Source organism: Cervus elaphus, chromosome 5, assembly GCF_910594005.1.
Source record: "Cervus elaphus chromosome 5, mCerEla1.1, whole genome shotgun sequence".
Taxonomy (NCBI): domain Eukaryota; kingdom Metazoa; phylum Chordata; class Mammalia; order Artiodactyla; family Cervidae; genus Cervus; species Cervus elaphus.
The window spans coordinates 3,090,639-3,104,235 of record NC_057819.1 but is presented as its reverse complement, the minus strand read 5'-3'; the positions used below and the strand labels follow the sequence as shown (position 1 = coordinate 3,104,235).

At 44.8% G+C, this 13,597-nt stretch overlaps 1 protein-coding gene across 8 annotated transcripts in view; it reads right to left on the bottom strand.

Annotated features, from left to right (window-relative positions):
* Positions 1–3,266: 3,266 nt before the first annotated feature.
* EIF4ENIF1 (eukaryotic translation initiation factor 4E nuclear import factor 1) overlaps positions 3,267–13,597 on the bottom strand; it is a 39,096-nt gene continuing 28,765 nt past the window's right edge. For 4 of the 8 annotated variants that reach the window (XM_043901276.1, XM_043901275.1, XM_043901274.1 and 1 more), the window contains exons 11-19: positions 12,133–12,204; positions 11,497–11,680; positions 10,490–10,569; positions 10,002–10,144; positions 7,821–7,905; positions 6,431–6,563; positions 4,952–5,296; positions 4,547–4,711; positions 3,267–4,032 (exon numbers count right to left, since the gene is read on the bottom strand). In XM_043901276.1, coding sequence (XP_043757211.1) covers positions 3,791–4,032; positions 4,547–4,711; positions 4,952–5,296; positions 6,431–6,563; positions 7,821–7,905; positions 10,002–10,144; positions 10,490–10,569; positions 11,497–11,680; positions 12,133–12,204 — 1,449 coding nt within the window. In that variant the 3' untranslated portion in view covers positions 3,267–3,790. Of the gene's footprint in view, positions 4,033–4,546; positions 4,712–4,951; positions 5,297–6,430; positions 6,564–7,820; positions 7,906–10,001; positions 10,145–10,489; positions 10,570–11,496; positions 11,681–12,132; positions 12,205–13,597 lie in introns of those variants that run through there. The other 4 variants (XM_043901278.1, XM_043901280.1, XM_043901281.1 and 1 more) reach the window with 4 other exon arrangements.

Below are 13,597 nucleotides of genomic sequence, written 5' to 3'. Positions count from 1 at the left end.
TTGATTTTAGATGAAGTGAACTAGAGCTTCTAGCAGGCTGTGAGCAGTGAGGATGTGGGATTATCCACATACTCAGCCTTTTCCAGTAGTTGTTACTCTTGTTATAGTAGTGACAGTTGTTTCCCTCTCATAGTCTTCCTAGAGCTTGCGCTTAACACTGTCCCCAGACCCAGGAGATAAGCCTCTTAGGCCTGGTATCCTAGTCACTTTGGAGGGTGTAGATCTTGATATCACCGGTACATTCATGATAGAGGCCATAATTTAGTGTCTACTCTGGCTTTTCAGGGAGACACTGGCTTTCTGAGATATGGGATTTCCTTTCCAGGCAGAGCATATATTGGGTTTTGGGGAGTCCTCAAATTCACTTTCATTGGGCAATGAAATGCCAGAATGTTGAGAAAGAGGTTGAAATCCGGGTTCATTCCAAAGCTTCAGGATATGCTTTGAATGGGCTTTGCTTCCATCCTTCCACACCTTCCCCTTCCCCCATCAGTGGCCCCCTGGTGTTTGAGGAGAGCATTACCCTACCTCTCCTTTCTGGGCTCAGACTTGGGAGTTCTGGGAGAGGTACAGTTTTGTGTTTGGAATGCTGCCTGGGGTAGGGCCACCAAGGAGTGTTATTCCTACAGGGTAAATCTTTCTCTTCCTGAACTCCAAGACTAGGGTTGTTTGACTGTCACAACATGGCTTGAATTTCCATTTTTCTTTTCGAATTCTTTTAGCTGTGTTTCAGTTCAGTTCAGCTCAGTTGTGTCCGACTTCCTGCGACCCCATGGACTGTAGCACGCCAGGCTTCCCTGTCCATCACCAACTCCCGGAGCCTACTCAAACTCATGTCCATTGCGTTGGTGATGCCATCCAACCATCTCATCCTCTGTCATCTCCTTCTCCTCCCACCTTCAATCTTCCCCAGCATCGGGGTCTTTTCCAATGAGTCGGCTCTTTGCATCAGGTGGCCAAAAGTATTAAGCTGTGTTTAATAGCAGACAATAACTTAACCAGCTGAAATGGAAGAAAACTTGGTCTCTCACATAAGTTTTCTGGAGCTCAGATGGGCTAGCTGGTAGGTCACTGACGATCCAAGTTCTTTCTATGATGCCACCCTGTCCACTGCTTTGCTGGGCAAATGGCTCCCCTCACAGTCGAACAATATCTTTATGGCCTTGGGCTTTATACCAGTATCCAGAGGATGCTAGAGGGCTGAATCTTAACTTTTGGTGAAGCCATTTCCCAGAAGCTGCACAGCCAGTTCCTGTTTGTGTCTCATACCCATTCTTGAACCAGCTGTTAGTAAAGGGAGTAGAATATTGAAGAGTCCATTTATTCCAGTATGTTATCTTCATTCCTGGAGTTTATCCCTTTCATTTATAGGCCAGTGGACCTGACTTCCTTTCTACCTTATGAGACTGTCTTATAAGATATCTCCTATAAGAAGACCTGGCTGTACTTTCCCATTTAAAGAAAAATTTAGCTTTATTTTTTTTCATTGTGCCTCACAGCACACAGGATCTTAGTTCCTTGACAAGGAATTGAACCCAGGGCCCCTGCATTGGGAGTGTGGAGTTTTAACCACTGGACAGCACGGAAGTTCCTGTACTTTCCCATTTCCCCCCCTACTTCTCATTATTACTAATTTCCAAAGTACTGGTTGCTTAACTGCTTCCTTAGGGACAGGGGCAGTGTTCTCTTCTACCTGACCCCTCATTCTCTGTGGCCCTCTGCTGTTTTACTTTGAGGAGGCTTTGCACATCCTTCCAGCCTTGATTGCTTCTAAGCTTGTCTCATGCCTGCTAGACTTCCCAGAGTTGCTGCATGTAAGATGGCTTATTAGCTGAGACATCATGTCGTCATGTTCTCCTTACTCCATAGCTTGCTCTTAGTTTCTGAAGACTGTATTCACTTCCTTTTTTGCCTCTACTCCCATTCACGAAAATAGTTTTAAGATCTATGTATTTAGCTTCTGCTGTGCTATTCTTAGCAGCACTCCTTTATTTTCTTCTGACTCCATCTCACCAGTTACTGGCTTTGCCCTTTGCTTGGTGGGGCTACATTTGTTCATGTCTGTCGTATTAGCTTCTGGCCTAAAAAGGAATTCCTCACTATCAGCTTCAAACCAATCCTCCCCACTCTACACCTAGGACTGTTGGTTCAACATGAAAGGAAAGGAGGTGAAAGGACATACAGGAAAGACAGAATTGGATTCAGGTTTCTGTTCTGCCACTGTTGCTTCAGATTGTTTTCCAGAGTCTTTGCTTATGAAACAAAGCATTTGTGAGAATTCTAAACAGGGCTTATTTCTGAAGTTGACTCACTCAGCAGATCCCACTGCAGGGAGGGAGGGGGTAAAGTTGGAAGTGCTAAGTGCTATGAAGAGACAGACCTCATGCTCAATCCACAAAGCCAGGTTTTGTTGAAAAGCGACCTGCTTTGTGTTCTTGGAAGTATAGGGCAGGGTGGGAAGCTCCAGGTTTATAGGTTGCACCCCTAACCCTTAGGCTGTTTTTGTTAACCTTTAAGTCAAAATCCAGTCATCTTGCTAACTTCACTCGTGAATCAGAATGGTCTCATTATTTGAGCCTCTACTATGAAGTCAAACTAGAGTTGAGGGCCCTAAATGGACAAGAACTGAGAAATCGGCTGAGTTAATTCGAGGAGCTTGAGATTTGTCCCCTTAGATTGGGAGGAATAAAAAACCCTTCAGTCAGGAAAGGGGACTCAAGGCCATAGTTAGAGTACAGTATTCTGGCAGAATCCTTTTTTTCCCCCAGTGTTGTGCATGTAGTTACGGTACACAGAATAACGGAACGGAGGAGTAAGAACACAGAAGAAATTGACACAGGCACCAGAGTCTTGAGGGAAGTTCTATATGGAAACAATTCTGGAGTGAATCAGAATTCTAAGGCTCCATTTTTCCCTACTGGGGACTCTGACCTGGAGAACAGGAAGCCAACCATTGACTTTGCCCCAGTAAATGTGACAAATGACCATATACCTGATTACCCAATAAATTATTTTCACTAGGTGGGTTTAATTTTAGAAAGTACACACTATCATCTGAAATTAGCCACAAGACTACCTATAGGGTCAGCTCAGTCTAAACTCACCCATTGGGGTCATTAAGGCTCAAGAAAGAGGGCCATGGCTTCCTCCTCCTAGTCAGAGTTCAGTTCCATGAGTCTTAGAGAAAAAACTCAAGGTAATTTCCCTCAAGAACCTACTGAAGAGGAAGGGATTCAGGAAGAAATAAACACAACAGTGCCATTCACTTCATTCACACACTTAGCATATGCAACTTTAATCAACCAAAAGAAAAAGCCCCAACTGTACAAGTGAAAAAGAAAATCCAAAATGCTGACACAGGCTTAACTAATACCAGCTACTTTTATGTACAGCTGTATAATTTCAAAAAAGCTATCCCTATATGTATGTACAAAAGTTGTTTATACACAGGTCTGTACATAAGGGTCTATACATTTATTTCCTCAGAACCCTTAAGGTGCCACCTCTTGGTGAAGACACCAACACTTCATTCACATATCTTACAAAAAAAGACTTTCTAGGACTGACAATACTGCATCCTGTATTCAAACCATGTAGGCTCCACTGACTGGTTAAGTTCCTTTCATCATAACGCAGACCACACCAGATGCCTGGGTGCCCCTAAACAGCTTCACACAAGAGTGCTACAAAGTAAAAGCCGTAAACCAATGTGAGATGAGGAAGCAGAGTCCTGACCAGGGTGCCGCCACAGGTCCAGGCTTTGGTGAGCGAGTGAGCCTGCCTGCCCTGCTCACTGTCGGTACTCCAGTTCATCTACACTGATGACTTTGGTGGGCATGGAGGGCAGGGGCTGCTGTAGCACGTCTGAGCCAAACCATTTGGCGAGGCCCACAGGGGAGCTGCTCCTCTGGCTGGGGCGGTGCTCGAGCTGGGAGTGCACATGGGGCAGGCCTGACCGGCTGGGCACATTCTGAGGAGTCGTCTGAACGCTGACAGCAGCAGCCTGGGAACCAGAGCCTGGAGGATGAAGAACTATGGAGATACGAAGGAAGGTTCTCATTCAGAGCACAAGGAGGGGAAGTAGTTCTCCACTAGGCCCTGCTTCACTATCCACAAAACTACAAACAGGTCTTAACAAGATGATTGAATCTAGACTTCTTTTGGAAACTCCTTTCCAAAATGCCAGAATAGTACCTTGGAAAAGCTGAGCTATTCAGAAGCCATTTGTATTGACAGTTCATCCTGGATGACACACCCCCTACTCCCCATGACTAGCAGAAGCAAAGACAAGCTGGGGAGAGTATCTACTCTGGGCACTCCCTATGCTGAATCTGTCAGAAGGAATCTCAGCCTCCTCTCCAAAGAGGCAAACAGACCAAAAAAAGCCAGGCTTTTTTTTAGTACACCTGGCTTTCCAACTGTCTTCACAGGAATTCCCAATCCAATCTTGCTAGGATATATTAGTAAATAGTGTCGTTTTATCCCCTTCACTGGAAACTGGTTCAAAAACTAATCCTCAGCTCATCTGGTCCTCTCCTGAACCTACCTGAGCGCTGCAGCTGCTGCTGCATCATTGCCAGATGCAGAGGTGTCCCAGGACGAGGGTTTAGGAGAGGGTGACTAGTGGCAGGTAAAGGGTAAAAGGGTTGACTCAGGATTGGGCCAGATAGTCCCTGTAAATGAGTCAGGTCCATCCCAGGGGGAAGCACACCTAATGGGCAGAAAGAAGAAACGTCAGAAATAATCTACCTGAAAATCTTCAAGCTTGACTATACAGTATTGTTGATCTGAAGGTTCCTTAAGCATGAAGAATGCTCAAGATAGGTTCCTAATCTTTCAATGGATTAAGGAATAGATCAGATTGGACCCGATGGAATGTCTGTCTAGGGATAAAACCCTCCAAAGGTACAGCACTTCAGTTCTAACAACTCACGTGAAGTTAGAAACTCACCAGCTTGGAGCAAACTTGGAAGATGCTGTGGATGTACTCCCTGGGCCAGCATCCTTTGGACCAACCCTGGGTGAAGCTGGTGAGCAGGCCGAACGATGGGGACGTGGGGGACCAGGGGAACTTGGTGGACAGGGCGGAGAAAAGGTGTTCCTGGAACTGGGGATGCCAGGGTGGGTGTCTTCCTCCCAGTTGCTTTAGGTCGATAATCTTGTTCTTTGGTGTAACGGTTGGTCTGGGACAGTGGGGTGGAACAGGAAAATCGCTGCAGGGTTGACAATTTGGGATTTGTGGTGGGAGAAGAGTCCCGATCAGCAGTGGGCACAGAGCTGGATGACAGGAGGTTCTCTGTAAGGATCCAGACAGAATATTTTGGTATTCACAAACTTTTTTTGTCTTCCCAATGAATCAGTAACTCATTTGTTAGAAAACTCACAATCATTTGATCTCCTCAACAGATTTAGAGGACTGCATTGTAGGGCTCACTGTTTTTTGCCTTATGAACTGGCCTAGTCAAAGTCATGGGTAGTTAGGAACAGACCTTGGAGTAGATTCCAAGTTTTCCAGTCTTCCAACAGTTTGCTGGAAGAATTTAGTTTTGCTACACTCTAAAAATTCAAAGACTCTGAAGTTGTAAATGAGATAACTTTAAAAAAAGAAAGAAAAAGAAAAGGATCCATCTTTTGTTCTTCCCAATCCACGAACAGCTATGGGCAAGCAAGCCTGGCACGTCAGGTCTGGTGGCCTGACTTGGTCGGGCACTTGGCTCCGTCCATAGTTAGGGCTGTGCTCTGGCTCTCCGTGGGAGCTGGTCCTGTCCTAGTGTCGGCTGCTTGCGATTAACATGCTTTTCAGCCTAAGGGGAAAGTCAAGTGAGTAAAATTATGCAAATTCATCACAACAGAAAGCCTAAAGAGTGATTATTGTCTGATGAAGGAATCTGAATTGCCTCTTAATAGGACCAACAGGATTTCCTTCCTTTCCCCAGACGCTTTCTCACAGGCAGAAAGCTCTTAGACCAATACTGTAGACCCGTGTAAACCTCACTTATTAGAATCTGTTTCACTATGTCCTTAACAATCCCAACTGTGCAACCCCTAAAAACCTCTTATATTTTTCCACGTATTTCTGAAAGCCTCACACACTTCCTTCCTATATGCTTCACCCACTGCACAGATCTTACTGGGTAATAGTCTCCAGACTGGAGAGAACCTTTCAGAAATAAAACTGGTTGAACTTTTATTAATTTGCCAAATAAATGTACTCATAATTCAAGCCTAAATAAGGATCCTGAATGCTTGTTCTTCCTAATGCCAGCACTCATGCCACTATTAGACTGGTCAGAATTTCAAGTGGCTAAGTGACTGTGAGCTGGTCGGCTCCTCCTGTTAGACCCAGAACTGAGGTCCAGAGCAGCAGGGGCCTTGGCCAAGGCTTTGCGGGCTGGTGCTCTGTCACACAGCCTCAACAGCTCTGAAGTACCTTCACTGGGCTTCTGAGTGTCCTCTTTACTGTCACCAAGAGCTGCTTTTCCAGAGGCTGGCTCCTCCTTGCTTTTCTCTTTGCTCTCATACATCTTACGAATCACTGAGGTAGGAGTGAAGGAAGGAGAAAGCTGTAGAGGAAAACAGTATTCACACATTCTTTAATTGCCTCTCCCTAATCAAGTGGCCAAAGAAGAGTCCCCTTTTGGGAGCGCGTGGCAGAGGCCAACTCCAATGTTCTGGCCTCTAGCTGCTGGAAGAAGAGCATCAGGATGGGCTGGACAGGTGGTGTCCCCAGTGCGCCATCCCTTGCTCACAGTTCACTTTAATCAAAGCCGAGATGCAGCTAGCACACAAAGGTAGTTACAGCACAGAAACTTCTACCTGCCTATGCAGCCTCTGCTCCAGCCATTCCCCAGCTCAGAGTTAGGCTGGGAAGGGGGAAAAACATGGCCTGGAGAAAACCCTGAAACAGCAGGCCCCCTCCCCTAAGCTGGGAAAGGACATTTCAGATGCAACCACAGAACCTAAATTCTTCTGTAGTCTTAACGTTTCCCACCTTAACTTGGCTACCAGAAAACCCAAGTAGCTTCTTGATGGTCTCCTCTGCACCAGTACTCACCATTTGGGGTCATTTGTTCCCACCCCTTTACTGCCAATTTTTACATTGATGTTTTTACTGTGCATGAAAACTTTTCTCATTAAACAACCCCGTATCCTTGATGACAGGAGACATGGCATGAATTACGAACAGAAAAGCTAGATCCTGCCTTCAAGGTGCTTGGTGCCAAGACCACTTGAGGTCCTAAAGTACAGAATAATAGTCTTTTCCCCTTATCTTATTCAGCCTTGAATAGGTGATAAAGGTCTGCGGGGTAAGTGAAACCTAGAAAAATAAATAATGCTGGTTCATGAGTCAGTTGTAAAGCTTGACTTGTCACCGCAAATAAGCAAACCACTCCTCCCAGCCTTAACTCTCACTGAAACCTGAATCTAAATTTGTGGACTCACACCATGTTTTACTGGACTCCCCATGCTCTAGCTCCCATCACCCATCTTCCTCACTTCCCATCCGTCACGTTCATCCCTCTGCTCCCCACTCCAGTGATCATTCATCAGAACAAACCACACCACCCTGTATGCTCTGGCCCTGACCCTTCTGTCTGCTGGAACACACTTTCCCCAACATGGGGGCTTCACTAGAACTTAGAATCCTAAGAGACTATATTCTGAAAGGGGAGGACCTAATAAACAGGCAGGTATAAATGTCTGTTAAATCACTGACTCCTAGGGAAGGCACTCAAGGACAATGTGGGGTACACAGTGACACAGGCACAGCCAAGCAGGAAGAAGGCTAGGAGTCATGCGTAAGGGCAGAGGTCACTGACCATGCTTGTGATGGAGGCAGCTGGGGCAGGGGAAGAGGAATTCCCTCGGTGCACGGGTGCTGGTGACTTGGTCACTCGCTGTTGCCTATAAACAAAAACCAGTTATCAGTGTGAGTCCCTAGCTGCTCAGACTCCAAGTTTAAACTGCATAAAACTCAAGGCCAGCCCAGGAAACATCCCATTTCCTTTCTTCAATTTCCCAAGCATTTAATAAGTGTCTAACGTATGCAAAACTATATGCCAAGTTCTGAGGAGAGACAAAAGCTTAATGACACATAATCCTGGGCCTTGTAAGAGCTGTCATCTAATGGGGGAGATACTAATCTAGGGCAAACACGGCACGTCAAGGGTACCAGCAGAGTACGATGGGAAAACAAGGGGCAGAGGGAACAGGAGCAGGGACGTGGGAAGGTCTTGGGAGTGTAGGGTCACCCAGGCTGGTGTGTAGTTTACTGCTGACTATGCCAGTGAGGCAGGCTGGAGGGCCTTCATTCCATAGGGCAGGCTGTGCTCCAGAGGGTAGGGAGCAACAGCGAGTACCACAAATCCCTGGCATAGAACTGAGGCTCTGAGAGACACCAGTTCAAGTCAAACAGAGCACCAAGACTGAGCTATTTTAGGGCCCAGTCACCTGGAGCATTCCCTGCCACTCGGGGTCTACATGGAGGGCTGGCCCCGGGCCTCCCAAAGCAAGTTTAGAAGAGCAGACTTCCTTCTCTCCCCAGACATTCTACTTATTCTCTCCTAACTCGGAAGAGAACAGGAGAGTTGATGACCACATAGGCTGAGAGAAGAATGAATTATGTGAGCTCACTGGCTAATCAAAGCTTCACTGCCTTTCAGTGATGTCAGACCTTGTACTGCAGAGGCCAAAGCCCAAGGACAGTCAATGATTCTGAAGTTCACTGACTCAAACGCAGAAGGGAACCCTAAACTCCAGCCTGTATCAGGTAAGCCCCAGTGCTGCCACACTGAGACCAAGTAAGACGGCGAGGGGAGAGAGTGCTCTGAGTGACTAAGGTGAGAAAAGCAAGATGAGGAGAAATCGTGTCTGTTGGGGACACAGCTGTACACAGGGAGTACATGGAGGGCCTACCATCTGATCCAAAAATCGACACTGTCTTGGATCTTCCTGCTACTTTCAAGTAAGTCACATTTGAAAAACCTAAGTTTCCATATCTGTCAAATGCAGTTCTTTATCCCATCTACCTCACAGAGTTGTTGCCAAGAGCAAATTAAGTTGTGGATATCTAAAGTGCTTTGAAGGTCCACAAACTGTTATGCTATAGAGAGAAGTCCAGTGAAGGGGCTCAGCAGACCAGTCGTGAGCTCTTTGTATAGGCTGGAGGGCTCTTACAGGGCGGGTACATTTATGCAAGAGAACGGGGTACTTACTAGTTCCAGTGTTTTCTGAAAGTGTCAACATATAACCAGATGAAGTAAGACACTAAGGCAGCATTTTTAATAATCACATCAAAACAAATAAGTTTCAAGTACCAAATACTATATGGGGTGGGAGTACAGTGTTTAAGGATGCCCACTTTGGTGATAAAACTAAAAATATAAGGTGGTGACTATTTTTCTTTGAGAGACTGGACAATGGTCACTTCTGGAGAAAGGGGTGCTGGGACAAGGCACAGGGAGGGCCTCTGGGGAGCTGACAAGGGAGTCTGCCTTACAGTAAGCTACACATTTGCTTCATGCAGTTTTCTGCCTGTTTTACTTTACAATAAAAAAAGGACAGTATCACTACCCTTTCTTCCCCAACTTATGGTTCATTTCATTTCACTACCTGTTGAAACTGGTGGAGAGGATGGGAGCAGAGTGAAGTCAGAAATTATTTGATCAACAAACCTGACTCAAGGAATAGTTTGATACTCAATAAGGAGCCTGAGGGTGAGGAAGTGAGGTGGAGTTTTACTTTTCATCATTTCATAAATATAACCGGAAATAAGTAGCTATGCCAGCTACATCTGTAAAAATGAACCCTTTAAATGAAGAATATAAATAAAATTATATAGGATGAAAAGCCTATGCCCCTGCAATACAATTTCCTCTGATGAACATTCGGTAGGTAAGAATTGTCACCATATGTTGTACAGTGTATCAGTGTGTACAACAGAAATGATACTGTGGATAACTCATTTGCAAATCTCCACAAGGGCAGGATTAGAAATTTACCTGTTTCTGAATCCATCTCTGGTTCTGTCCACCTGCGGTTTGCCAAAACCAGGTTGGTAGAAGTTTGCTGCCTGCACCGCGAGGTCATGTGGCACGGCCAGCCCCTCCAAAGCTGCCTGTTGCAATTCTAGCTGGCTCATCTGCTGGACAGATGTGGCAGAGGGGGAGTTAGCAGAAGAATGAGTCAGTGCACCTTCTACAAAGGTCTCTCTTTGATCTTTCAGAAGAGGTATGTTTTAAGCAGCAGCTAAGAGAAACTAAGATACTGCAAACCTGCCTGAACTGTGCTGCCATCCACTGAACTGGATGTTAGTGATTTATGACTTTATATGATGATATAACTTCACCAATTTTCTAGCCTTCACTGAGCTTGAGTTACAGTTCAAAACCACTTCCAAGCATTATAGTCATTTAATTCTGTATCCCACAAGCAACAACAAGGATGGAAAGCAAGCAAGAGACTAGTTCGAGAAAGAGCTCAGCCAGACCTGGGCTGTGACTGGGCTCATGGGCTTGCGCATGCCTTGGAATGGATCTCCGAGAAGCTGCTGTGGTCCTGACGTGAAACCTGTTGAGAAGGTTACAGATTTAGTGTGTGTCAAGATAGCACCTGTCCCTCAGAGAGGCATTATCTCTACTGCACGATGCTCCTCGCTGAGTACCATCTCTTTCATGAAGGACTGATTTCCTGGGCTGATGATGTCCCTCTTCTTCCGTGCCCCTACAGCGGGGACCTCACGGACCTCTATCTGAGCACTTAACAATTCAAGCTGCTAGCGCATCCATCCCCCACTAAGCTGTTTCTTCAGAGCCGAGACCTCTATCTGGGAGAGAAGAGCTTTTCTAGCCAGTGATCTGGCTCACTGTAACCACACCAGCTGGTACCAAAGCAGACACCAGTGTTCTGAGTCTGAGGTTCACTCTCTTTCCATTAGATCTCCCTAACTGGAAAGATTACAAAAACTTTCTCTCACAATGACTGGCAGGGGTCAGAACAGCCAGCAGCCTGGAGTGGTCAAGGGTACAGGAACACTGAGATCCTGCACGACACTTTTGCTAACACAGCTTTCTGGAAGTGCTTCTCCCATTCGTGTTCTGAATCAGCCATAACACCTCATAGTTGGTTGTGTATAGCTTCATCAGGTTGGCAGAGAGCTACTAGTCTGACTTCTCTATGAAGGAGCCAAATTAATTTTTTTTTCAGTTGAATTTCCCAAATAAGGAAGATGACTAAAGAGCTGGATCCAATTTAGTTCTCCAGAGAAAAAATATAAAACTGTAACATAAACCTATTTATCCAGAAGGGCAGCTAGATAATTATCTTCCACTTGTGTCCTTACCACCCCCTGAAAAGAGCATAACAAATCAGCACGTTTCTTTTTAAATTCTTCAAGGGTACCAATGAAAAAGACTTTGCCAGTTTTAGTAGATGGGTATAACCGAAGGGAAGGAGAAGGAAAATGACAGATGGACACCTGTGCACAAAAGCATTTACCAATTGGTGATGGTATTCTGGGACGAAGGTAGTCTGCTGAGGCTGCTCTCGTCTGAAACACCTGTGACAATGGAGGAGAGGGTGCTCTCTGGCCCAGTAATGATGTTGTAGGCTCCAAGCTCCCCATAAGGCCACTCAGGAGATTGGAAGAAGCAGGTCTCTGAACAGGTGGGCCCAGAAGTTCCTAAAGGCAGAAAAGTCAAATCCTTGTGAACAAACCTAGTTCTTCCTCCTAGTCAGAGACTGTGGATTATGAATTTGGAAGCCAATGATGAATCTCCCTCCTGCTTCATTGAAGGACTTGGCACATGTGCATGCAACAAATTTCTCTGAACGTTCAGCTACCAACATTTCCTTTAAGTTAGTGCTATAAATATAGGTTAGATACTTTAAATTTCCAAAGAAATTGCAAACCTGCAAACAGGAAACCAATGGCTTTACTTGATCATCTTTTTTAGCCACCAACCCACCCCACATTTGTAGCTACAGAGAACTATGTCAGGCAGCAAAACCGTATCCTTCGTTGCCAGGCAACACAGATCATTCTCTATGGCCCAAAGCTGGCCCACTACACAAAACCAGTTTGGAGGACTACTGTTCAGGACTCCAAGGCCTTGGTATAAGATTGTGAAGTACCTGCAAGATGTTCTTAGGGACAGGCTGGCCTGGAATCTCAGCAGGGGACATCAAATGGCTTTCAAGGGTTCGCTAAAAAAGTCAAAGGAAAACTGGTTTTAACCTTCTCACATACTTAACTTATAGATTAATTGGGGACCACAAGAAAACATTAAAAACTCCTCAGGGAGTTGGCACTTAACAGCAGGATGATGTCCAAATCACAGAAAACTTAGATCAACTTGTCCCACTCTCTTATCGCACAGGTCCCAAAGATCTCGGAACAGGAAGAATTTTCACATGTACATGCAAAGTCCATTCAGAGACCCTCAGACAAGGTCTTTTCCTCTCTGGTAACCCTAAGTCCATTTCACTATTTCTAATACTGCGTCCAAAAGAAGGGAAAAAGAAAATGGCGAAATGGGGGAACACTTGTTTAGTAAGAGGCCACAAGTAGGAAATTTTGATAACTTACAGATTTTAATATTCGCGGCAACCTTTATTCGCGGCAACCTTTGCTAGCTATTATCTTTAACAAGATTTACAGATCATAGATGGTACCAAAAAAATGCGAGTTTGGCCAAAATCGTTATTTTTCAGAGTTTCATGTTTTAGGAAATTTAAGCTTTATTATTTTTATTTTTTTAACTCTATTATTTTTAAACAGCTATTCCAAAGTGGGTCTCCTGTTCAGGGTGAGATTAAAATCTTCCACTTTCAGTTCTTTTAATGCAGTAGCAGTTATATTTTGCATCCAATTTATATTACCTCTGGTGCTTCAGGACACCCTTGTGTGTCCATTTAGCTCTGCCTGAGTGCTTTCTCTGTTGTTTCCCTTCCACCGGCTGGAACTGTGAAGGTCCACAGCAGTGTCCTCAGGCATGACAGATAGCCCCAAAATATGAAAGTGTTTCATTGTTGGTTTTGGAATTGGAACTGACTATAAATGATTTTAATAAGACCTCCTCAAGAGTCATTTAATTCCAACTAGCAAAAACAAACACACAACTTTACACTAGATGGCTTGCTATATTTGGAGGATACAGTCTACAGCTTAATTTGAAATAGAGTTTAGATTGAACCAATATGTCCTCTTTTGGGGATAAACAATATGAATGAACCAAAATGGTTGGAGGCAGATCAGAAATAGTACACATAACAGACACAGTGGTAGTAACTGAAGGCTTGGAAGCAGTCCGTGACAAATAGCAACATGCAAATTAAGCAGTATTTTGGGATAATGCCTGGTGCACTTAATAGATTATTTCTGTATTGTTTTTTTTCCTAGGTTGAGTTTGTGTTACTCTTTGCCTAGCACCTTAAATTATATCATCCACTCCTTTATGCATCTGTTTGAGGCTCATTTCCTCAGCTGAAGCCAGATATATTTCAGAGCACTGAATCCCCAACGTTAAGCAAGTTATCCTCACAGCTCAGGGGCAACTGTGTAATATCAAACCCTAGAATCATATCTGAAACAAAATGT